Below are 26,343 nucleotides of genomic sequence, written 5' to 3'. Positions count from 1 at the left end.
GAACAATCAAAGACAAAAGCAGTGGAAAGATCCAATTTACTCTGTCCCACTGCTATGATACAGTAAAACAAAGCCATCATTAGCACACAACCCCCCCTCCCCCTCCCCCTCCCCCCTCCCCTTGTAATTATTTAACATAGCAGAGGGCAAACTTCCTGCTATATAATATCCTCAAACAAGCAGTATTTCAAACCAGCTTTCAACGCAGTCCAGGCACAAGCATTCATTTCCAAACAGATTTGAGCTAACGTCTATTAGCAAAACTAAAGAAACTGTCTTCAGTGTTTATTAGTTAGGACACTGTCCCTCAAACAAAACCGACAAACTTCTTTCCCTAACGGAATGGAAGATCAATTAAACTCAGATGTACAGTCAGCTCTTAAAAATAGATCTGACTAGATGTTATTCTATCGTTAAAATGGATACGCTATACCAGTCATTTCTAATCTGTTCAATATCATAGTATGTGTGTTCTGTATGATTTATTAGTACTGTTTTGCTTTGATCATTAGAAGCCCTGCATTAGACTGTCTAATTATTCCAGATAATATTGCTTCTGAAAAGACTTCTCAAGGCTAGTTTTGGGTAAATGAAGAGAGAAAGTATATCAGTGTTGCACAGGCACAGCCCAATGCCCTACTTGTAGATGATATAAAGTATCCTTGCCACAATTACTGTAAATGTAGGATGTGTCACATAAAAGATCATTATTATGAAAGCTGTGATGGCAATGGTATATTTATCTTACGAGTGTAGAGGTTCCAAATCTAAATTATTCTTTGAACTGAAGTTTATCTTGTGGGCTGAAAATCACGTAACAAACACCTAGTTTGTTTTGTTTCAATGGTCAAACTGAACCCACCGTGACAGTGATTGTCTTTGTAATGGAAGATTTATGGATTTCAAGTAGGATAACAAAAGCAGAATGGGAAACTAAACATCGTTTGTAACTTTCCTCAGCAGGTATGGTTATGTTTACCTTTACACATTGGTTTTAATTTTTTTCCCCAATGCGGTACACACTGAAACCATATATTTATATATATGAACATAATTTAGATTTTTTATTTAACATCATGTAAGCAAAGAAACTATGATATCGCAAAAATTTAGTAGTACAGTATTTCATGTTCGATTTCAAAATGTAATATTATTCAACAGGTTTCATTCGACTTTATGAAGCAAAATTAGTTACTTCTATAGGGTGATGCAAAACTTTTGTCCATACCCGTAGTTAAAAAAGAACAAACATTGTAATACATATTCTATAACTGGAAGACGATTCAACAAAACTGCTGCATTTATAGATGTAATGTAGTGGTAACATTTTTGGTAAACAACGCTTCTTAATTTAAAGACACATTTTACTAACAAGGCTATTCTAAACTAACCAAGTTCTAATTCACACATGCTCACTATTGGGTAAAATGCACTGATTCAGTAGGTAGCGTCGGTTCTTTAGCCATGCTTGTACAGTATGGGCTGCCTTCAACGTCGGGGTCACATCTCCAGGGTTGAAACTAATGATTACAAAATAAGCACTCTGATATGGGAACAGTCTTCTAGTTTATATATTTTGTTTAGTTATTGTTTAAAATAGCAGAGGGCTAATTTCCTGCTATATAAATATCTTCAAAAGAAAACACATGACGCTGCCCATACAGTAGTAAATGCATAGCAAAGTGTAATAAAGCATTGAAAAGTTCATAGAAATATAGTAAGGCGTATTAAAAAAAAACCATGGCAAACCATGGTAAGCTATAGTAAGTGCATCGTATAACCACCGGCAAAGCATGGAAAAACTGTAGATATACTGTGTAAACTTTTATAATAGTGAGTATTCTCAGGAGTGACATGTGCTTTAGTGTACTTCACTGTATACCCATATTCAGTACTTTTAGCCATTATTATTATTTGCTGCCCCCAAAATGACACTTTAAAAAGGTGCTGCTTTGACACAAAATAGTAAATAATGTATAACCCACCTGCAGACATTAAAAACATTATTAGGGTATAAACACCACATTAGTGGTGTAAGTACTATGAAACAGTAGCTTACTGTATTTAGAATGGGAATAGAACCTCACAACAAATGACCATGCATAGGAAGCTATCTAGCCATTCAAAATACTCCCATGCCAAGCACCAGGTGCAGGAGCCTGTGGCTTTTATCAGCTGCTCGCCTAACTCCTCTAAACGCTCACTCTGCAGGGCTTCATCCTTGTGGTTGAGAATGGGGAATAAAAACCAGGGAATGTACGGTAAGATGACAGGTTATTTACAGTCTGTTGCTCAGGCCACTCTAATCTGGATCAATGTTTAATTCCCTGTTTTCACAACCAATGCCAGATCAACTACTTTTTATCCCGTATGCTTGATTTATTGGTGTTCCTCAGAGCGTGTGACACGTGTCAGTAAACCAAACTAACTTGCAGGGCAAGCAAAACAAACAATAAAAAAAAATGTAGATGCTAGCAAGGAGACATGCACTTTGAGGCTTTAGACCTTCAAAACAAAACAAATAGAACAGATGAGGCCAGATGTACCAGAAAGCTACTGGTGCGCAAAGGCATCAGAGAGTAAAGCGGCAGGTTAACTTGTAATTTTTCTCACTGTTTTTATGAACAAACAATGGTTGCTATTTCTATCTTTGAGAAAAATACTGGGTGCAGGTGTTTTTTAGAAATGTAGTTCACTGAATCATGCTTGTCTTTTGGACATGGGAGAAAATGTCAAACATCTTCAATATAGATTGCTCTCAGCCCCTTTAAACATCATTAAACAATTCTAAAAATGGCTAAACTAAGTATCACATTTTAAATGAAAAGCTATAAATTCCCAGCGGGGTCTAGCTTTTTTTGTCTTTTTAGATTAATATACGGTATAACATTTTTGCAAGAAATGAGCTAATTTGTCCTTGTGATCATTTTCATTTAGGAAAGCTATGGTGTGGTTTGTATTTGATTTGTAGTACTGTGCAGCACAATTTAGTGGTGCAATAAAAATCAAATAATGTGAATCCAATGCTGCTTCAGTTATGAAATCAGCCCAGGCAAGTACTGAAGCATGAGATACTTTAATTGGTAGTTTGGTAGGTGTAAATAGACACTGCCTGTGAAAATTAGTACTTACTGTAGAACTACACCATTTACAGCTGTGAATAATGTTGCGTTAACATACTGAATTACATACCACTTTTTCCATATACTTCCAAACTTTCCATATATGAAAAAGTTACAATTGAATAATGTGACATTTACATTTTTTTATTTTTTTATTTAGTAGTCGCAATTTTTTTTTATTATTTTCTCCCAGTTTAGAACATCCAATTATTATTTAAGCTCAGCTCACCACTACCTCCCCTGCGCTGACTCGGGAGCGGTGAACATGAACACATGCTGTCCTCCGAAGCGTGTGCCGTCAGTCGACCACTTCTTTTCACACTGCAGACTCACCGTGCAGCAACCTCAGAGCTACGGTGCGTCGCCGGTGCGTGGTGAGCCGAGGACACCCAGGCCAACCTAAACACCACCCCCGGGCAGTGCTCGGACAATTGTGCGCCGCCCCCTGGGAACTCCCATCCAAGGTCAGCAATGGAATAGCCTAGACTCGAATTGGCGACGTCTAGGCTATAGGGCACATCCTGCACTCCAAGTGGAGTGCCTTTACCGGATGCACCACTCGGGAGCCCCCATACATTTCAAAATCTAACATGAAATACTGTACTACTATTATGGCTTCCGGTATACTTTTGCAATATCATTTTGTAGTTTTTTTTTAATTTTTTATTTCATGACGTTAAATAAAATATCTAAATTATGTTCATATAGTCTCAGTCCTAAAATTCTAGGTGATGGACACAGCTGTACGGTTTGGCCATAGTTGTACATTTGCTCTTTCATATAATTAATACATTTTATGATGAATAAATCAATTCCCTCTTAGCTAATCAAACCACAAAGGGCTAATGACTGACATGATGAGAAGCCATTCACTGATATGGAAATTAAACCCAGGAACCACAGGCAGTAAAAAGTTTCTTTAAGTAGATTTCTAACACATATTCATGCTATATGTTTTCAGAACATATAGCATGAATATGCTATATGGTTTGAAATAAATTATCATCCAGATTTCCATCCATGTGAAAAAGAAACATAACAAAATTCACACTCATCGAGGAAAGTGCAATATTTATACACATTCTGATTTCTGCTGTGATAATAGCCACATTACTTCCTACTGCCACAGTGCAGCGACAGTATAACACTGTTTAATATTAAGGCTAAATTGATTCAGAACATGTGCAGTTTTTAGAAAGGAATGCTTTACTTATCTTTGTTGTCTGAGGTGCTAAACGATCCAGTGAATGAAACAGATATATTACAACAGGGCGATTAATGATCCTAAACATCATGCGAATACAAGTATGAAATCAACAGCAATTATATCAAGTAAGATCTTGCAGGGGAATAGCACAGCACAGGAGACAGAAATGGGAAGTCCAAACCCCACAGTATACCATAAGGTTTTGAGATGACTTTACACAGTAATTGATACCATTAAAATAGATTAAAACAGCTTATCATGGCTACAGACTAACTGCTGCCTGCTGTTCCTTACCTTGACAACTTTATAGAACCAACACAACTCAATGCACTTTATACTCATGTAATCTAGACCACTATATGTTAATTAATTAAATAAACATGTACTGATGTGCTAAAAAGGAATGCAACAAACAGAAAAATTGAACATATGTACTAGTTCTTGTTTGCATGTATCCTGTTTTCAGCATGTGTCTCTGAGTGATACACACAAAGAAAGAGTACTTGGGGGTTGTTTATAATAAAATAGAATTCCAGCAATGCACCGCATAATCATTTTCAAGGCCTCCGCACATGGAAATGTGTGGACAACTGGCCAAAACATAATCTTCAGATACTGAACTTGAATTTAGAACACATTTCTGAATAGGGGTGGAGGGTTGTAACCAGAGATATTATATTAACCTTTGTGTATTTCAGTGTGTATGTACAGTATAAACAGACTACTAACATCATAAACTGTACAAGATAAATAGTGTGGCACTTTAGACATTTAGCTTTTCCGAGAATGTGCACAGCAACACAGAACACATTCCAAAAAAAACAAAATGTACCATTTGTTAGGAGTTGGCAAGAGAGACAAACAATTAAAAAAAAAAAAATGTCTTCAGCAAATATGTTTATAGCTTTTTTTTTACATGAGCTGTGGAAATAGTCCCTGTAAATTATCTGTAATATTTATCAGATTTATTTGTTTTATTTTTAAAAAAAGGTTATTTATTTAAAATTGCTTAGTTGTTTTCTAACACTTATGTTTAAAATGTAGTTTAAAATAAATGTATGTTATCATGTTAAATTAAAGATATTTAACTTTTAGGCAAAGACTACAGCCTGTCTATGCACCTATAGGTGTCCACAGTACTATGATGCTTAATTAACCCGCTGCACCTTATTAACATCACTGCCTTTCCTTAGCAACATGTCATATTAAAATGATATTATGCATACGGTTTGAACAAGTTGCAGTTTTTTTTTTTATTATAAATAGAAAGCATTATGTGTCTCTGAATGAACAGACTGCAGTACATCACTGCAGGGCAGCAGCTGCTGAAGACATGACACGCATAACCATGACAGCAAACCTTGTAGCAACTAGGAGTCAAATGTTACAGAACAAAGGTCAACTTATAACACACAAAAGCAGATTCTTTTCTCTGTTCCACAGGTCAAGTGTCAGTGCGGAGAAATTAGGCTTCTGTGATGCTGTATACATGGGCAATGTCTTAAAAGGTCATGCAGACAAGTTGTGCCTCTCTAAACGCCAAGTGTTTTAGGATTTTCAGTGTAAGCAGATCTAGGGTTTCAGTCAGCTGGGGGTGGTTTGTGGGTTAAAACAAGGATTTAGCTTTGCAACCTAAACCAGTGGTCCTCGCTAAACCATGTGGGGAACCAAGTTAGTAAATAAAAAAGTGTTGGGTTTCATCACAGGGTGACACTATAATCACCTTTATTCCCCAAACATTTAAAATGTATCAAACTTTCTATGACTCTTGCCTCAAAGCACTCCGTCTCAAATGCTTCAAAATTGTAGGCTGGTTAAAATGGCAGCAAACTTGACATAACAAATGTACTGTCCACCTAGAGAGAAGAGAGGCTCCCACTGGACACATGTTCCAGACCCTCTGAGTGCCCTACATGAAAGCTACCACAGCCACAATTATTTTTACAAGAAATGTGGCCTCTCTAGCCATAACACATGAAAATTAATTTTGAAGATACTGGTAGTTCCAGTAGCACTGATTCCTGTACAGAGCTTGGCTATGAAGAAATGAATCAAGAGATGTACAGCTTACTCATAACTAATATCTGGATGGCCGTATGCATCCTTGGGTCTGTACTCACCACATACAGCTGCTTCCACAAAAAGGCCCATTCCTGCAGAGTGGATGTCACCTCAGTCACAATCGAGTCTTCCAGCAGGACCACTGTCTCATACTGCCTGGAATGACACAAAGGAACAACAAGCTTATCACTTCAGCAACACTTGGGCACTTACAAAAAATGTACAATTGGATTATCATCCTTTTAGTATTTGGAATAGTTCCAATTGCATTTGTTACAATTGAATTGCTTGATTGTTAGGAACAGGTCTCCGATGCATTAATGTCATTTTCTGTTTATAATGTGCACAAATGGTGTAAAGACGAGAGCGGGTTTTGATCTGTTTGACCCAACTTCAATAAACATCATAATGGTCAACTCTGCTTTTGTCAATTTTGGATGCAACAAGGTATTTAAAAAACATATATATTTTTTAAAACGTTCTGTAGCTTAACATGCACAAAATAAATGTCACTGACTAATTAATATGCCCAAGGAATTTATAAATAATAATAATCATTTATAAATAGTACTTGACTGACGAATAATTCAAATGTTGCCTAAGCATTACTGTGCACGTTCTGTCAAGATTGGTTTCCCTTCATTTACCAAGGACAATCTTTCTATTTTATCGTTTTCTCATCTGTAATCACTCTGCCTCCTGTCTCATTATTGTTCTCCATCCTAGTTTTATCTTTACTTTCTATTCTTCAATATTTAAATTCAGCTTCCCTGGTGTCCTTTAATTCCCTACATTAAATACATAGATTGTATCAGGTCTTATGTTTTTTTAAATCTTAGAGATGGTGTCCTAGTTTCATTCCGTGTTCGCTTCATCCAAAGCAGGCGTTCTTTCATTGTACACCACAGGGAGAGGTCAGAGAGTTGGCGAGAAACCACTGAGATCCCTCGGACACCAATTCTACAAGACCCTGGTTTGCACTAATCTGGGACTTCCCAATGTAACTTTAGATAATGTAGTCCCAGGTTAGTGAAACCAGCCACAGAACTTCAATTCATGTTATGGTTATAAGACCTACAGCTATGGATAAACATTTTGCATCACCTAGAATTTTAGGATTGAAACAAAAATTAAATATAACATAATTTAGATATTTTATTTAACATTATGTAATCAAAGAGACTACAAAATGATATTGCAAAAGTCTACCGGAAGTCATAATAGTAATTCATGTCACATAAAGTTAAATATATGGAAAACTCTGAAGTGATATGTAACAATATGTTATCGTAACATTATTCAGCAGGTTTCATTTGACGTTATGAATCAAAATTAGTTAATTCTATAGGGTGATGCAAAACCTTTGGCCATAGCTGTATATACCATACCATATACCATATATAACAGATAACAATACAATTTACAATTAACTACATGTTATATGAAGATATTCTACAAATTGTGAACATAGGTCATAGAGGCCATGTAAAGTTTAATGAAATCCGGGGCTGGGGACCTTCTGCTTATGAATACGCATATAAAGTTTCATTACAATTGGATGAGCAAGTCCACTGGATTGGACAATGCTAAAATAGATTTAAATCAGTGTGCCATTGATTGACATATCAGGCACACTGGCTAGAATTAGAATGCTAATGCATTAATATGAATGCACTCTGGAGGCTACCCTGCTCTCTTATTGTATCAAAGGAAATGTAATGTCAACTACTTTGTGGGTTACAATGCAAGAGCTGCAAACACAGGCAGTGTGGACATTTCCAGACGTTCCTGTAGAAAGTCCTGGTAAATTACAACATAATTGGATAAGCGTTTCACTAGATTTATAATCTGAATCTCTCAATAACTGTGCTAAAGAATCTCATTAATGCACATGTGAACATCGTTCTCTATATGCTGTACTGCAGGTGTCAAAATGTAAGTGTGGTATACGGGTGAACGAATGTACACAATATCTCGGTTTCCAACTATGGGAATTACCAGAGATTAAGGACTAATTATCTCAAAGCGGTCTGTCATATTTTCTGTTCCTTGTTCTATTATGTACCAATTTAATTTTAGATTTTCGATTCTCCTCAAGGTGTATAGGGATATTATAATGAAGGATTAAGGACCAGATTTAAAACCCTGAACATATAATCAGGATCATTCCTTGAACAGTGTCTCGAACTGTAATACTGCAATCAGGAGTTTTAATACCTCATAGAGAGCTGAAAGGTTTAATTGAATGACCATGGGGGAGCACAGAGTTATGCTTAGCCTGTAATCCCAGAGGAGTTACATCATAGTGGCTCTCTCAGAAAAGCAGCTCTGACACAATCAAATTGTCAACCAACAAGATGCATTGCAGTAGTATTTTTTTATTATTATTTTTTTTTTTATCCATCAAAAAAACTGTTCTTATTCTTTTACCTCGCCTTCTCCGATTAGCGGCTATGGACAAGCCAAATTCCACTGATCTTTGCCAAGAGGCGATACACTTTATTTTAGCCAAGAGTCTGTAGTAGCAGTAGTAGTAGTAGTAGTAGTATGCAATGCCCTGATCATTATGGTATTGGGATGAATGCAAGTAGTGTTACTCCAGATCTGTCTGCTTTGGCCACATTATTGGAAAAGACTAAAGAACTTCAGAGACCACTGGTAATATTGTATGTAAGCGAAAATCTAAAATGTATCCAGATGTTATATTATTATTTTTCTGCATTGCCAAATAAAACACACCCACATTTGTACAGATTATAATCCCATGTTGTGTTCTGGTAAACCAATCATGCTTTAGCCTTGTGGTTTATCATGTTGCCAGCATCCCTCAATAGAACTGCAGTGTATTATTATTAAAGGGTTATGAACAGTACACCAGTATTCTGTACCATCAGAATTCCCTCCTCTAACCGAGGTGCATAATACCCTGTTGTAATCAAAGAAACTTTATCTTGTACAAATTCATAGTTTTTACCAAACAGCATCTGCTCCAATTTCAGTTCTGGTAATTTCTCGGAACTAATCTCTTATTTCAGTGCCCCAGTCTTTGCGGGAGAACTTCAATTCCCTGTGATTTTCAACAGCACCTACTGTTTGTTTGAGTAAACTTCCTCCCTTGAGCAAGCCTGAGCTCCTGGGCCTATATTTATCATGTGTGCATGAATAAATTACTCGAATTGTTTCGTACACAAAGTTTAGAATTGTCGCACGCATAATCAAATCCAGATTTATCAATCTTGCGTAAGGCACTCTGTGACAGCGAGAGCCCTGTCGCTGATTCTTGAGTGCATGTGTGCCTTTATGGAAGCAGCTGGGACACGCAACAGGAGATGCGTTGCTAAGCAACCAATTGAGCAGGTAGGCTCGCCCGGTGCCGAGTTGATCGGGAGGTCATGATTGGCAGGGGGGCATGCCCAGGGAGTAGCTCAAAAAGTGTCTGGACCACAGTTCAAGGCTACTGCATGGCCATAGCCATACAGATGGGTGCTGAGTGAAAGCTTGCTGTATACGTAGCCGTATAAAAGCAATGCATTAAAACTGTGATATTTTGTAACAATTATAAGTCGCCCTGGATAAGGGCATCTGCTAATTAATTAATTAATAAATAATGGCATCATTCTAACACAAGGAAATGATCGTACGGTGCTTCAGAGTGTGTGTGAGCCTACATTCTCACGCAAACGTCTGCGTTCATAAAACGTTCTGTTTGAATGTGATTACGCACAGTTTAGAAGGGAATAATTGCACACACACGATTGACGAATACAGACCATGATGCGTGGCTGCAGGATAATGCAGGAGTTACCCACAAGAGGAAACAATTTAAACCAAATGTACTATAGTTATGTGCCACTGGGGCATTCAATGTTTTGCCAGGAGGTATTTGCATTGAATGATATTACATTTGCAAGCTGCATTGGACAATACAACAATGTGTTTCATTTTGCAATTATTCTCTTGAAATTTCCAGTACCATCTGTTCACAATGTATAACAACCAGCATTGTATTTAAAGACCCCACAGAATTACCAGCGAGGCAACCCTGCATAGCAATTCTGAAACCATCACCTCAGTATACATTTCTAGAATCTATGTTATTATATGTTTCATAGGTGCTGCATAATTGCACTCCTACCAATAACTACTTCTTCTTGCTGTTCTTCATGTTGTAGTATAGTAGGACAGTGATCAATAATATACCTTATGGCTTTAATGTGTGTGTATTGAGAAGGGCACCAAATAAAATACAAGATGAAAAGAATGAAGGTTTACCACAGGCTATTTAGCAGCAGCACTGCAATGCAGACCTGATAAATGAACATGGACTGTATGAACAGAAAGCTTGAATCCCCATGTTGGGGTTTGAGCACTGCCTGTGTCAACTACAGCCACGCTGAAACACGTGAAACCTGTGAAGAAACAATACATGGATACAGCCAAACAGGGCGTCATGCAGGCAAGTGTTATTAAATGAGTGTCCGAAGTAACCCTTATAAAAGTTTACTATAGTAAAAGCATAGCACAGTGTATAAAAAAAACATAGTGAAAGGAAGGTAAAGCAAAACTACAAAAATCACTGTACTTAAATGTAACAACAACCTATGCCAATTGTGTGAGACGTTTGCTTGAGCTCACACTATGCCACAAGAGACCAAAGTCTAGTCCACCCTGCACCACAGTTTCTGAACTGCAATGCAGGCAAGTGAATGTTAACTGGCTTTACAGTATTTTGTCCCTTTACTTGCACCCCTTTGGCAAATGACACATTAAAAATGCATGATTCATGGCAAGAAAAGGGATTTTACTTGGGGCCAACATACAGTTTTTTGGTTTAAGTGAAAAAGTGTGTTCACAACTCTACGTGAATTTTCTCATGGCTTACAAAAAACAAAGCGAGTTAATGTATTCATACCTGGAAGGCATCATATAATCTACTGCACTTTACTAGATTTAGACTGCTGGGTTCCTTTCTACTGCAATGTTCCAGAATCCATTATTATTGGCCTGTTTTTGTTTTCAAGAGTGTTTTGATACAACATTAATGTTCAAGTGCATACTAATTCAGTCAATAGGCTTTATTTTTTATTTATTTTTTACCCCCATATAAAAGAGGAGGTGGATTGTGGAGGTTGTGGGTTATAGAAGGGGGAAGCATTGCAGTTGTTTGGAATTTAGATTAGACAGTACAACCCAATATAAATCAGATTGTTCAGCTCCACAGCTTCCTAAGCCAGAAGGTGTCACTGTCAAACGACAGTCTGTGAGGAGCCTTAAGATTCCAGTAATGAAATATGAACGAGAGGTGCAGTACACAAAGGGAACACATTTAACCCTGAATCTTTATGATAGGATTACGCCTGAATGTCCCAGCTTCTCAAATAACTGAATCTTCAGTGACTATTCTGGATTTCTGATCAATCTGGACCATCACATTCCCAGTATGACCCCATGTTAAACAACTATGAAGAATAAACCCTGCAATTCTGAGGGAATGAAACTCCCCCACTGTGCAGACAATACGAGAAGCATTCATGTTATCATAAACACTCAGACACCATGTAATTAACATCCCAGACTCTGGGCCAGGATCTCTGATCTTCCCTCAGCAGGAACAGGCTGGATGTCCCATCAGATGGGCTTCAATTTATTGCACTGTATAAAGCACTAGATAACTCTTAAATGCCAGTGAATGATTATTATGTGTTATACATTAGTAACGATGGTCTATTTTGAGCTAGTTGTGAATTTTGTTCTCATCAAAGGTGAGGGACAATGGCACTGGCTACACTGACAGACATAGTGCCAGCAAGCATCAAAAGGAGTTTCTCCTTCACAGCTTTGCACACACAAGTCAATCTGGACCTGAACTGTGATATCCCCTGGGGGGCCAGTTGAGAACACCAACCTATATAACAAATTTCTCTTTTCCACTGTATAACTGAGCTGCACCAGGGCCGTGTGGCTTAGGAGGAGCCTGGTTGTTTTTCCACTGCAGGGCCTGAGCCATGCAACTGACTTCACACGCAATGAGCGTGACGAGTCACATGCAGTATTAAGAGGAGGCCCTCACGGCTCGGATGTGCCAGTGGAAAAGGGGCTAGTAAATTTGCCCAAAAACATTTAGTCCCAAAAAATGTGTTTCTAATTACATTTTGGGACCATGACAGGTCCTCTCTGTTTTTCCACAGAGCAAAGATAGTACAATCAGTGACAATGGGAACTTTCTCTATAGTGGTCAGGGAGTCCCTGTGCCAAAACCTGGTCTATCCTTTTGTGACTGAAAGCAAAAGTGCTTGGTGCAAATCAAGCTGAATTGGTGATAGGTGGTATTATGATGTATACTGCCCACTGGGAGCCACCAAATAAATTCTACTTGAGGCCCATGCTGGATTCAAACCCAGGCCTCCAAAGTGAAAGGCACATTAAAACAATGCAGCACCTCACCTCATGCTAGCTTTAAGTTAATGCTCAACAGGTATTTGGCTTTCTTTATTAACAGTTGCAGAGAGGGTACAGCAGATATAAAAATAACAACCTAGCCTCACCTGGCCCGAATAACACGATTTTAAACACCACATTCAGAAATGTTGTCAAAATCACAATACACTGGTCATGATACAGTATGTTATGGTCCTGTATCACAATACAGACCTCTATAATAAAACAATATATCATGTATCATGATACATCAATGTACCATCTACAAACTCCTAGTGACAACACAAACTCATTATAACTAGGCTTGCTACTTTTCAATATTAAATTGGTAAAGCTTGTTAAACGTCAAATTCCTAAAAAATGAGAGTTCGACTGAAATAAATTTATATAGGATAAATATCGTACCAAAAACAACAAATTTAGAAATCATCTCTAGTCTGTGCAGTGTTTATACTTACTGTCTGTCCCATCTCCGTTCCACTCTGAATGGCTAGGGGTCGCTGTCAATCATCTCAGTGACCTGTTAGTATAGTTTCACTGTCACTGTCTTTTCACCCAGTTCTGACAGATCTCGTTGACTGAAGCAGGGGCAGAATGTGCCCTTTCGTTTAAATGACTGTCAATCATCAAGACCTGTACCGACTATGCACTTTCATTTGCCAGCTCAAGCGTCTGTCCTTCAAAGCTATTTTTGAAATTAGCGGGTTAAGGTGTAGGAAGGATTTTGCTAGGTATACAGTGTCAGTTACTAGTTTGATTTGAAAATGGGGCGCAAGAGGAAAACACTTAAGAGTATTGTGCACAATCCCCTGACAGACGTCTCCGCGGCAGGACGAAGTGGGCCCGTCTGCCTTACCTTCCAGTGACTCCAGCTGTGCTGAAGAATAAGTGCAAGTTAGTTCTGTTCAACTATCTAATGTTTTGTTCTGTGCATATTATTTTTACTTGTAAATGTATGCTATAAAAGTATGTGTAATACATTTTTATATGCTGCGTTTTCTACGGTTTATTTGAGACAATTTTTTAATTTGTATAGGATCTTTATCTTTACAAAGGTATAGCTCTGCTATGACCAAACATTGTTTCAATTAAAATGTTGGTAACCATGGTTTTGCTTCATGCTGACTATGATAAAGGGGCTTCGCTAAATAGATGTTTCTCAATGGCATAAAAAGTCTGCCTAATTTTTTTTTTTTTTTAAAGCATAAAGGTCGATTTCACCCGTTCTCTGATTGAATCGAAAAATAAAGATTGAAAAAAAACCTGGCAAATAATATAAAAAAATTGAACAGAGCAAGCCTAATTATAACACAAACCTTTATTGCGTGTAACCAGTTATAATTGAAGATCCCATTTTCCCTGTAATACCACACATGAGCAGTCTCTTAATTACAGCTCCCAACTACAGTTACATGCAAATAGACATCATAATGGCAGTGAACAGACCCCAGCAGTGCATAGTACATGCACTCGGATATCTGTCCCTCTCATTCAACCAGCACTTAATCTGCACCAGCGGGTGACGGATCTATCTAAGTATAGACTGTATAATGAGTGAGTACAGTATATAACATACTGACTGTGTCTGCAACAGAGAATGATACCAAAAGAGGCACAGAAGGGGATTTGAACCCAGGTTAAGAACATTCACATGTGGTGTAAACAATATGTACAAAGTAGAAAAAAAAAATCTACATATTTTTAAATGGGTCATTTAGCATTTTACTTAATTACAACATGCATGTTTTACAGGTTTCACTGCATCACTGCCAATCAACAATTAATTTGAGCTCATTCCAAGCACATTGGCCAATCTAATTGCAATTTTCAGCAACTGGGCTCCAATGGCTGTGATATTTGGGTTCATAGCATTCTTGTGATTGTGGTATTTCAGCCTATGTTGTAATGCTATGGTTTTAATATGTGAAATAATACCCTATTTTGCCACAACATTTTAGATAAAAACAGTAGTTTAGTTAATACCATTTACATAACAGGTATTACAAGGTAACAACAACAGAGAACAATAACCAAACACTTTTGCGGTAAACAATTAAAAAAATTAACATTTGTTAACCTTTTGGCATGTATACTGCCCCCACTGGCATACCTGGCTTTTTCTAACTTGTTGATATAGCTACATATACAAGATCAGCTACTGCAGCTTTAACAATAATATTAGAAACTCTCGGAGTGCTGGAACTGATAGGAATTGAAAGAATGCTCTGGGGAAAGAAAACGTATTCGAATTTTTCTATAATGGTACCCTTTGAAGATACAGACCCAGTGGCATGCACTTTTTGATACAATCTAATCTTTAAAACACGATTCTCTACAGTGTGTGACTCATATGCCGATAACTACAATTTCTCATTATTTTTATATAACTCTTTTGTAATTGATGCAGCGGCTATTAAGAGCTCACTTCATGGTCGTAAGTCATTTGTTGGAATTACTGGACATGCAGCTCTGTTACCTTCGAGTAGCTAAATTGAATTCTGCAGCACTGTAAGAATGGTACTACTAAGTGCATTGTGCTTCTGTCACATAGAATCAGAGGAAACCCATGCAACAGTGCTACTGCCCCTCAAAGAACGGCAGGTATACATAATACCAAATAATACTGGGGTGTGCGTCAAAAAAACACTGTGCAAGGGACGAGGAAATGATTGCAGAAACTAGACAGGCAGGGAGGAAAGGAGGTTGAAGTGTCAGTCCTAACCAATTATTTTAACAAACAGAAAAATAAAACTTGGAGACTTTGGAGGTTCACAATACACAAGAGAGACCATAAACAGCCACCAAAAAATGCTAATGGCAACCTTTTCAGAGCTGGGAATGCCACCAAGGAACAGTAAATAATTTGAAACAGTAAATAATTGTAATTTCACTTCCTTTGAAACTTCGCAATTTTAATTAAACTTGGTAACATACTTGTTCTTAGAAGAACAGGGACAGTTACTACTGCTTTGACAGCAATGCAACAAGAAATGGAGGACTTGTGAACAAAAACAAAGCTTCCCTGGGGGCACCATGTAAGGCAAATGGCGTATCTGCAGTTAAAGTACCAGTGGTTTGACATAGAAGTTCCCCCTCACAGGGATGATTACCCCTGCCATAGATAGATAAACACCACATTACAGGTGTTCCCACCATGAAATAGTAGGTTTTTGTTAGTATGATTGATTCTCCTTTGGTAGTTTCAAATAAGATTCTAATGTTCACTACTGAGCAGCTCACTGGTTCAAATGCCTGTTGTACGGAGTTGCCGATCCCATAGAAAGCTCTGCTTTGGCCTTTGAGTTTTCTTGGGCGAGGGAGGAAAATCGGCTGGGCATAGTTAAACTAATTTCACCTTGGCGACCCCTTCTGGTCAGAAGCCCCACAAATAAAGGCAGAAAAGTCCCCCGGCTGAAGCTTTCAGGGTTCACTAACTTTGGTAAGCTCCATTGCTTAGGTTTGGATGGAAACAGAAAATTGTCTTGACAGTTATATCTGAACTCTTCTATAACAAGGGAAGGGGAAATAAATGGTAATATTAGATGGGTATAAATACTTTAAGCATTAGAGGTAGAATAGATTTGAAATCTGCTGTATTGGTTATTGAACATAATGCCTAAGGATTAAAAAATAATAATAATAAAATCCTTTTACATTGTGTTTTTAAAAATAGAGCAACCTACTCCCCACTGAGCAGATTTAGAGTATTTTAAATTTCAAAAGGGGGGCAAAAAGTTGACAGTTAACAGTCAGATGCAGTTTTTGGAGGCTGCTTTCAAGGCCATCTTAAAAGATGTAAAAACAGCAAGCACCTCTGGCTAAAATGAGCAAATACTTAACATTTATCAATCATGTTAATGGTATAAACACCAAGGTGCATCAGTACCTACTAACTTTTTCTTCCTCAATATATTAAATTAAGATAAAATTCATTTATAAAACAGAATGTTACGAACGTCTAAAAAGCTTTTAGTAGAAGTTTGTAATGTTCTATAAAAGAGGTTAAAATTAACTTCTATATGTGTAAAGTAGATGCATTTCTGGTTGGTATTTGTAACTGTTAAATCAGAACTAATTGATCCAGCATTTTATTGCCATGCCCTTCATGTACAGCATACTGTGTTTGTATTCATTCATATTTGATAGTGATGTCTGAAGAAGTGTTGTGTCCTTCATGGTCAAATCATCATTATAAATTAAAAATGAGAATCTATTGTCAACAGAGTAAAAGACTAAATAAATGACTGTCTGATTGATTGATTGGTTGTGTTGGGTCCACACATGGAAAATATGTATATGTTTTTCTATGAATGTATTTGCAGTTGTTAGTTATATTTTGATATGGATTCATATTTATGGAATTCATTATTTTCCCAACACTCACTATCATGATTTCTGGTCTGATTCAGTCTGATATAAAGAATCACATAATCCAGTTACTTTACACTGCTACGGGCGAGATATGGAGGATGGCTGTAGACCTCGAATTTGTAATAGTTGCTGTTTTTTTACACACTGTGGAGAATTACACAACGTTAGCCAGGACTGTAAAGTGAGGTAACACCCTGCTGGAGGCTCTTGGATCTCTTTCAAGTTCCAACCCCAATAAAGTTCTGCCTTCTGAAGTGCTTCCGAGTGGTAATGTGTCATTCATTGAAAAAAAGAGCAGTTATAATTAGCAAAAGATACAGAATTAAAAGTACCGCTATGGACAAAAGTTTTGCATCACCGAATAGAATTACCAAATTTTGCTTCATAAAGTCAAATGAAACCCCGTGAATAATGTTACATAAGCATATTGACTTATATACCGCTTTGTAGTTTTCCTTCTACTTAACGGAAAACTCAACATGAAATACTATTATGGCTTCCGTTTGCGATATCATGCTGTAGTGTCTTTGCTTATATGATGTTAAATAAAAGATCTATCTATCTATCTATCTATCTATCTATCTATCTATCTATCTATCAATCTATATCTTTACCAGTGTACTTGGAAATTAATTGTTTCCACTTTATGAACAAATTCTGACTATTTGGAATCACTGTGTTAATTAATTAATTAATGTGTATATATAGTGAAAAAAAAACTTAATGTGATCATGTTTGAATACCTTAATTTTGATAAAGAAAAGCTATTTATTCAGCGATAGGATTGTTGATTACAAAGTGCACTTCATTCAATTAAACAGTGATTTTATTAAGAGGTTTTTACTCTGTTTTTATAATTACTGAACTGGCATAAAAAACTTTGTGGCCAGTTAAAAGGTTCCATCAAATATAGTCTCCATATTCAATACAAACAATTAGGAATGTCTGAGTTTGAAATTAAAACCAGCATCAGAGGCTATTTTAAAAGACACCTTCTCTATCTGTAACATTTTACAAAATATGTCCACATCTTTGTCTCTCTATTTAAAATCACAAGTATATAGCTACTTAGAGACATGTCGCCTTTTTGGATCTGTTTACAACAATATAAATAAAAATAAGACCACTGATTTTATTACCATCAGTACGATAGTCACATATTTTTAAGGGATTTATTTTATTTCACAAACTGCTGCCACCTGATAATTCAAAACACTGCAGAATCCCAAAAAGTTGCATGTCTCACTTTACAGTCAAACCATATATTTCAATAGAACCTTGATTATCCACAGCAGCCAAACGAAACATTGCCAGAGGACTGACTTCCTTAACGATCTACTAGTCTTTTTACTAAGCAAGTTCCAACTCAGTCACAATAGTCTGTGTATTAGCCTGATGGAAGCAGAATAATAGTCTCTATAAATTGATGGTAAGTGATGTATTGGAGTCATGGGGTAAGTTGTTGCTGGACTCAGATCGATGTTATTAGACAAGTCAGTAAAACAGCTCCATAATACGAACACACTAGAGAAATGCAAACCAAAGAACCCAACAGCCTACGGTGTTCGGGCAAACAATAATTGGCTACTAAATCTAACATAATGGTTCTTTGCTATTGCTGTGTTTTCCCCTCTAATAGCTTTCATTGCCAGTATTTAAGTAAAATGGGGATAAAAACTAGAACCAACATCTCTCTTATGGTTAACATTTTTCAGGTTCACAAATTTGCCAACACAGAGTTTCTGAACATTTCTTACAGAAGATTTAAAAGCTTAATCAGTTATGAAGAGATGCAGACATGGGAATACAATGAGGGTAGGATAACAACTGAAGACAGAATACATTTAGTACCCCTTTATAATAAAAAGAGAGTAGATACTTACCCACTGTTACTGACAATCCCTTTCTTCAAGTGAACATAGTTGGTTGGAAAGATCCCCTATAAAAACAAAAGAGAACATTCCATTTATCACGTTGTAAATTACAGCATTACCATCTCCTTCCCAGCAGAAATAAACATCTCTTACACAAGCACTGTCACAACCAGCTTGTCAGTAAAGCACATGGAGCAGAAGATTAGGATGTTACGTTATCGTTGTAGGGTTCACTGTTCAGACATTCAGCATCCTCCCAAATTCCAAATGTTGCTTAGGGTACACTGGCTTCCTAATTCTTATCTTTAACATGTCCATTGACCTTTTAAACAGTCCCAAACATACACTTTTTTCCCCCAATGTTAATTGGAACGATGAACTTTGGGGATCATGAAAGATGTTGAACTTGTAGCACAGGAAGTCTTTTTTATTCATCCACGGAGCATAAATAGCAAGGTGTTTGGCTGCGTGAGCTTCCCCGCATTGCCCTGCAAGCATGTCTCAAGGATACCCTCTAGAGACTACTCTCTTAGGAGGTGAGGGAGCAGCTCAGTCACCGTGGCCATTAATCCTTGCCCTCTCTTCTTGAGAAAGCCTGCAAAAGTTCCTTAATGCAGAGAGTATTATCTGCTGGAAAACTGAGCCCATTACAGTTAAGCATCCTAAGCCAAAGCCATAACTATTAACTAGGTGGATAAAAAAAATCTTTGTAGCCAAGTAATGACTGCCAGGAGTGATTTGCTTCACTGGACTGATTTCTACTGTAAGTGTAATAGTTCAGGTTGAATTATAGCAGGCAGTAGTAGAAATGGGGACTAGGTGGTTTACTCACCAACCCTACCATTAGGACAATCACCTTTTTTCCCACATACAGTATAAACTGTGTTCGGATCCAGCAAAGGCTAGCAATGACTGGAAAAGTAATTTGTTTTTGTGACCGTTTGCTAAGGGAATAGTGTGGGTCTGCGTACAATGAGGCGTAGGACAAACTCATCAAATCAAACAGCAGTCGTCTCTATAGACTGCTCTGTCAAAAGAGAGTGCAGAGAGAGAGAGAGAGAGAGCAGAGCTAGTGCAGCAGGTGATAGCGCTATGTTTGGATTTACCAAAACCTAGAATTCCAACACCGATTGTAATGAAGAGTATAAATACAGAGATGTGGCTGGGAAAGGGTTTCATGTGGGGTGGGATACTCTTGGGTAATCTAAACAAACTGGAGGCAAGTACTGAAACAGAGTGCGCTGCAGGTTAAGCTATGGAATACAAGGAACAGCTACCAAGGAAGGCTATTGTATACGTGATTTGTATTTTATATTTAATATTCTAATTGGTTAACATGTGCCCATTTAAGTGCATCACTAAGTGTTAAGATGCTTTCCGATGAAAGCACTGTCCATATTCAAACTTATTACATGACAGTGGTAAAGCACCAAAGCCAAGGAAGAGTGTTAACTGATACATTATGTTGGCTTAAATCAGCTTGCACCAAAAAACGTGATTGTGAAAATGTGACCTGTTTAGCTAAATGAGGCCCATCTCTATTAATGAGGAAGTATTTTGTAAAGCAGTACAGGAGGCAGTAAGCAGTAACGAAGCATCCCAACGTAGGTGAATCTTGGATTGGAGAGAGTAGACTACCATTGTGTAATGAAAAGCATTTTACATGCTTTAAGCTTTTAGCCACTGTAACCATTTCCACACTGTTTTTTAAGGCTCATTTCTTGTGAATTCTTTAGTAAAAGAGTCTGTTATTTTTTTGAGCCAGACAACTAGTATTCATTCCTGTACGCATATAGGAAGACAATAAATAATGCGAATGGCCTGGGTGTCTGAGATGGAACACTGAAGATTCGAGTTCCGGCTGCGGACAATTAGAGAACAAGGCATTGTCAGTAAGACCTATTGGCCTGGAGTAAACTGCTCGGTGCTAACGTTAGAATTGGTTAACGACAAGAGCAAAAATCGTAATATTAGGATGGTTTTGCACAGCAATATTTTTTTGATGCCACTGCCACTCAATTTCAGTGAGCAATCTGAACTAGAAGTATTATGTTTGCTTCTTCTGCCTACATGTTAAAAAAAGAGAAAAAGTCATGTTTGATCACACGTCAAAGTGAATTTTATTTAAAAGCTTGGTGCATTGTCCCATACAGTCTTGGAGTAATTGCCAACTAAACTCCTACCCATTTCTTCAGCTCAAGGCCCATTTCTTGTGAATAGTAAGTCCTATTGGCCTTGAGTAACCAGACCGGCTGCCTGACCCACCCTGACTGTAACTGCAGAAAGCCAGTTGGCTTTGGGTATATCCACACCTAGCCAACGCAGACAGCCCCCTGTAAGGGGCACTGTTGCAGCTTGTCAGATATTGAACTGTGAGCAGTTTTTAAAGCCTCAGCCTATTCATTCAGCATTGTATCACTCAGTGATTTCAATCGTCAGTCAATTAACCATGTGCTATGGGCTTCATCTGGGCTTTTTCTTTTTGTCGCATGGCATGTTCTGTGCCAGTACCAGAATTCAGCACTCTGCCGAGCTAGATAAATCACAGCATGAGTGAATATATTGTAACTGACTTTATGCCAGACCTGTATTCTAGAATATCTCAGGGATGCCCTGTAAAAACCTAGGAAGCTTATTTTTGCTCATGTTGTAGAATTGGTAAATCAACAGCCATTGCGCAATGCTCAAATACATTATACTTGAGCCAGTAGGAGGTCAACTCTTTCTCTTTCTTATTCACATCACAAGGTACATTTAGCCTCTAAAGAAATGTATAAAGCTTTTTATAGATACACCATCATCCAGGTTGCCATAGCAAAGTAGTAAGCACCCATGTCTATTGCCGTAGTGCAATTACATTTCTATTCAATATTTCACTCTCCAAATCAGTTACATTTTTTTCTTTCTATCTACTTTACCTGCTTCTCCATCGTTCAGTATAATTTTACCGACTATAGAGCAATCTCTCACCATCTTACAATCCCATCAGCAAACATTGGTCAAAAATCGAAGAATTTCAATAAGGTAAAACAGGCAAAAAACAAAATTGATACTGTAACGGTCATCTGATAATCACCCTTGCTCTTCTCCCATTCTTTCTCATCAAAGAAATGAGAAGTCCACCCTTGTACAGCTGCTTCCTAGATCTGATATGATCAGAATCCCAGGTGCTTAGGCTGCAGGCATAGTGGTGCCTACCCATGAGCCCAGCGCATAAGAGCCAGGTATAGCCTGCTTACCCCTGAATGTCTCTTCCTCAGTAGCACTGAATCCCTGGCCACCCAATCCAAAAGTACCCAAGCAAACAAATGCCATTTGTTTGATATAAGACAAGGTTAAGGGTGTATTTAAGGGGTATGTTTAGAGGCACCAATGTTTCCATCTGGCAGCTTTTAATCTGTATTTGCAAGCAACTTATCAAAGTTAAATATTATTATTATTTGTTTATTTAGCAGACTCCTTTACCCAAGGCGACTTACAGAGACTAGGGTGTGTGAACTATGCATCAGCTGCAGAGTCACTTACAAATACGTCTCACCCGAAAGACGGAGCACAAGGAGGTTAAGTGACTTGCACAGGGTCACACAATGAGTCAGTGGCTGAGGTGGGATTTGAACCGGGGATCTCTTGGTTACAAGCCCCTTTCTTTAACCACTGGACCACACTGCCTCGTGACCGTTAGCATTAGCTGTCATACTTTCCACTAGTCTCTTGATAATTGTGTAGATTGTTGCCCTGCTCTGTGCTTTTAACCACAAGAAGGAGCCAGTTGACTTATTACAGTCCCTTGCTGCTGCACAGTTACTTGAGCCAAGGAGAAGAGCAGGCATGACTCACACCAGAGGCTGTGAGCAGCTTAAAATACCGATAAATAATAACTCAATAACAGATAAACCAAAATTAGGAGATTAGAAAGCAGGTTAAGAACTGCCCCCACCACTCCCGCTTTTGTTTGAAAGCAACTTACCGAAGTAAAAAATAAAATGTCAGTTTGGAATTCTGCTGCAACCATCCGCATGCTTATTTAGTAAAAGGTCAGTGTTAAATTGAGAGGGGAAAACATGCTGAAATAATAAAGGCAAAGTAAAAAAAAAAACATTTCACTGTGCAAAATATACACCTGCTGCCAAGTACCAACCCAAAAGCTATTCATTTTTTTTGACTACTTTAATGTGAAATAACATTGGTAAAATATTTCGGTTCCTGTCCGGTCATTTAACACAATAAAAAGTTTGTCATTTTAAATACACATCACGGTTTAGTTTTCCAGGTTGAACCATTGTGAAAGCAATTACACTATGTAACACAATTTTTGTTCCTGGGTAGTAAGTGTTATTTCCTAATTGCTTATGCCTCAAAAGTATAGAAAATGGCTATTATTCCCCACAAACTTTGCTTTTGTGACCAGGACAGTGATATTTTGAAATTTACCTATTTCCAATGAGAAAACAGGCGAATTTGTGTCTTTTCGTTCACATAAAGTCAGAAAAAAACAACATATGAATCCAAATTAACATGTATTTATACTAAAGTAATACAAAAATGACTACAAAAGATTTAGAAGCGAGTAGTTTTTCGAGATTTACGATTATACTGTAAATCACTTTCACGAATCAGCCCATCATGTTCTCGTTATACTGTCCTTGGTAGCGGCGTTCAAAGTCCAGTATATCCTGGTGGAAGCGCTCGCCTTGCTCCTCCGAGTACGCTCCCATGTTCTCCTTGAATTTATCAAGATGAGCATCAAGGATATGGACTTTGAGGGACATCCTACAGCCCACTGTGCCAGCTCCACATAGTTTTCGGTCTTGTGATTGCCCGGGAAGCCCCGAACCACTGCGACAAAGCTGTTCCAAGCCGCTTTCTCTTCACTAGTGAGCTTCTTGGGGAATTCATTGCACTCCAGGATCTTCTTTATCTGTGGTCCGACGAAGACACCGGCTTTGACCTTTGCCTCAGACAGCTTAGGGAAGAAGTCTTGAAGGTACTTGAAGGCTGCCGACTCCTTATCTAGAGCTCTGACAAATTGTTTCATAAGGCCCAATTTGATGTGCAGTGGTGGCATCAGCACCTTCCGGGGGTCCACCAGTGGCTCCCACTTGACGTTGTTCCTCCCCACAGAGAACTCGGTCCGCTGTGGCCAGTCCCGCCTGTGGTAGTGCGCCTTGGTGTCCCTGCTGTCCCAAAGGCAAAGATAGCAGGGAAACTTGGTAAAACCGCCTTGGAGACCCATCAGGAATGCCACCATTTTGAAGTCTCCTATGACCTCCCAGCCATACTCATCATACTTCAAGGCGTCCAGCAAGGTCTTGATGCTGTTGTAATCCTCTTTGAGGTGCACCGAGTGAGCCAGGGGAAGAGACGGGTACTTGTTACCATTATGGAGCAGCACGGCTTTGAGGCTCCTGGATGAGCTGTCAATGAAGAGGCGCCACTCATTCTGGTTACAGGCGATTCCGATTGCCTCGAACAGACTGGTCACATTGTGGCAGAAGCAGAGCCCATCTTGACAGGTGAAGAAGCTGGAAAAAGCAGCTGGAACTAAACTGAACTGGTGGGCTTAAGGCCCCTGTATTTATACTACTATTTATATTACTGGAAAGTTCTAGAAGTTACTCCAAGTTTACTCAGCACTGAATCTATCTGGAACGTTCTGGAAAATATGTACATTTCAAAATATCACTGTCCTGGTCACAAAAGCAAAGTTTGTGGGGAATAATAGCCATTTTCTATACTTTTGAGGCATAAGCAATTAGGAAATAACACTTACTACCCAGGAACCAAAAAAAAAAAAAATTTGTTACATGGTGTTATTTATGGAGATGCAGGGGGTCTCTCATTTGCCAATTATGCTTTACTGTAGAAATGATGTTCCCTGAAACACTTGTTGTCAGTAACGCAGGAAAGCAAGTACACAGTGTAATTGGGAGAGCTGCTGTCTTCTTCCCCAGGGAGATATTGGAAGAGGCCCTTTCCTCATTTTTTGTATCAGCTGCGTTAAGCCTAAATAATGTAAGAAATTAATCACCAGTAACAGAAGATCAGTTTCACGCTATTCCTACCGAAAACAAATATTGGCTGGACTGGGTATACGTGGGCTGACTCGCAACATGAGTGAAAAGGAAAAAATGAAAATGTGTGAAATGAAATAACAAAATAATTTACAGTGGAATGGACAAACAAAAACCAATGGAAGACATAAATGAATACCACTTAATTTTGTTTCAGAGGAAAATGCAAACCATTTAACCGTGCTGTGCTGCTCTGTATATGGTTCTAAAGGAGTGGAAGCATTCAAAATTATATTAGAACTGCCACTGGCAGATGTATATTCAGTCTGGTATAAAACCTCCAGCTTTTGTTTGTGTATTTATTTCAATCATAGGCGCAGTACAGACCTTGTCTGTAGGCTCTACAGTACATACACAATGCTGTTACGGTTCTTTTAAACAGCTACATATTGTTGCTGCCTCAAGTAAACATGTAGATGTGTGGGTATGTTAACTGTAATGTTCTATTCCAACGCTGAGCCTGAACTAAGTTATCTGCGCCCTGTTTCTTTGTTGTTTCTCAGTTTTGAGTTACACTTTATGAAAATGCCTTAGGTTACCACAATCCACTAGTCAAATTAGTACCAGTTGGGTAATGCTCCTGAAAAGGTTGAAAATATTATAAACACGGTCCCAGTTAAAATATGCATATGGAAATAAATGACAACAGTAATGTAAATGATACCCAGTGGGCAACCGGACCAATTACTTAGTTCAAAGGTTAAGGGTAAAGTAAGTTGTAATGCTTGGTTGGTCCCATAGTGCTTGCAGGGGTGATGACAAGTAAGAGACAGGTAAAGACTCATAGAACATGCAAAATACTCCTGTCAAACTGTGAGGTGGACAAGCAGGCAGACAGACTGACAGACTGACTGACTGACAGACAGGCAAAAAGGTAGATTTCCCTCGTTTGGTCCCTCGTTTTGTTTGCTTCCATTTCTCTCTGGTAATGAGTGGCTGCTGTATCTTGCTGGGGTTGTTTTCTCTGCCACAAGAAGAAATTATTCACTCTAATGAGCAAGAATTAATCTCCAGGGACAGTACTGCCTTTGCTGCAGCCCGGCAGAAAAAGGATAATAATAGAAACTTACTTTCAAAAAAGTGGAACTTAAATAATATTTGAATGTGTTCCAATTTTAGATCTGACCGTTTATAAACCAGCTTTTATTATTTTTACTTATCCTGGGGTGTTCAGCAGATGCTCATACGGTAAGCCCTCC

At 38.1% G+C, this 26,343-nt stretch overlaps 1 protein-coding gene across 19 annotated transcripts in view; it reads right to left on the bottom strand.

Annotated features, from left to right (window-relative positions):
- The window catches only part of LOC117414003 (dedicator of cytokinesis protein 3-like), a 207,410-nt gene that overhangs the window by 122,621 nt on the left and 58,446 nt on the right, over nucleotides 1–26,343 (bottom strand). For all 19 annotated transcript variants that reach the window (XM_058999506.1, XM_058999507.1, XM_058999513.1 and 16 more), the window contains exons 4-5: nucleotides 19,083–19,138; nucleotides 6,450–6,546 (exon numbers count right to left, since the gene is read on the bottom strand). In XM_058999506.1, coding sequence (XP_058855489.1) covers nucleotides 6,450–6,546; nucleotides 19,083–19,138 — 153 coding nt within the window. The remainder of the gene's footprint in view (nucleotides 1–6,449; nucleotides 6,547–19,082; nucleotides 19,139–26,343) is intronic.

Source organism: Acipenser ruthenus, chromosome 25 (genome assembly GCF_902713425.1).
Source record: "Acipenser ruthenus chromosome 25, fAciRut3.2 maternal haplotype, whole genome shotgun sequence".
NCBI lineage: Eukaryota > Metazoa > Chordata > Actinopteri > Acipenseriformes > Acipenseridae > Acipenser > Acipenser ruthenus.
Note: the sequence above shows the minus strand (reverse complement) of the source record. Positions and strands in the feature narration are given on the sequence as shown.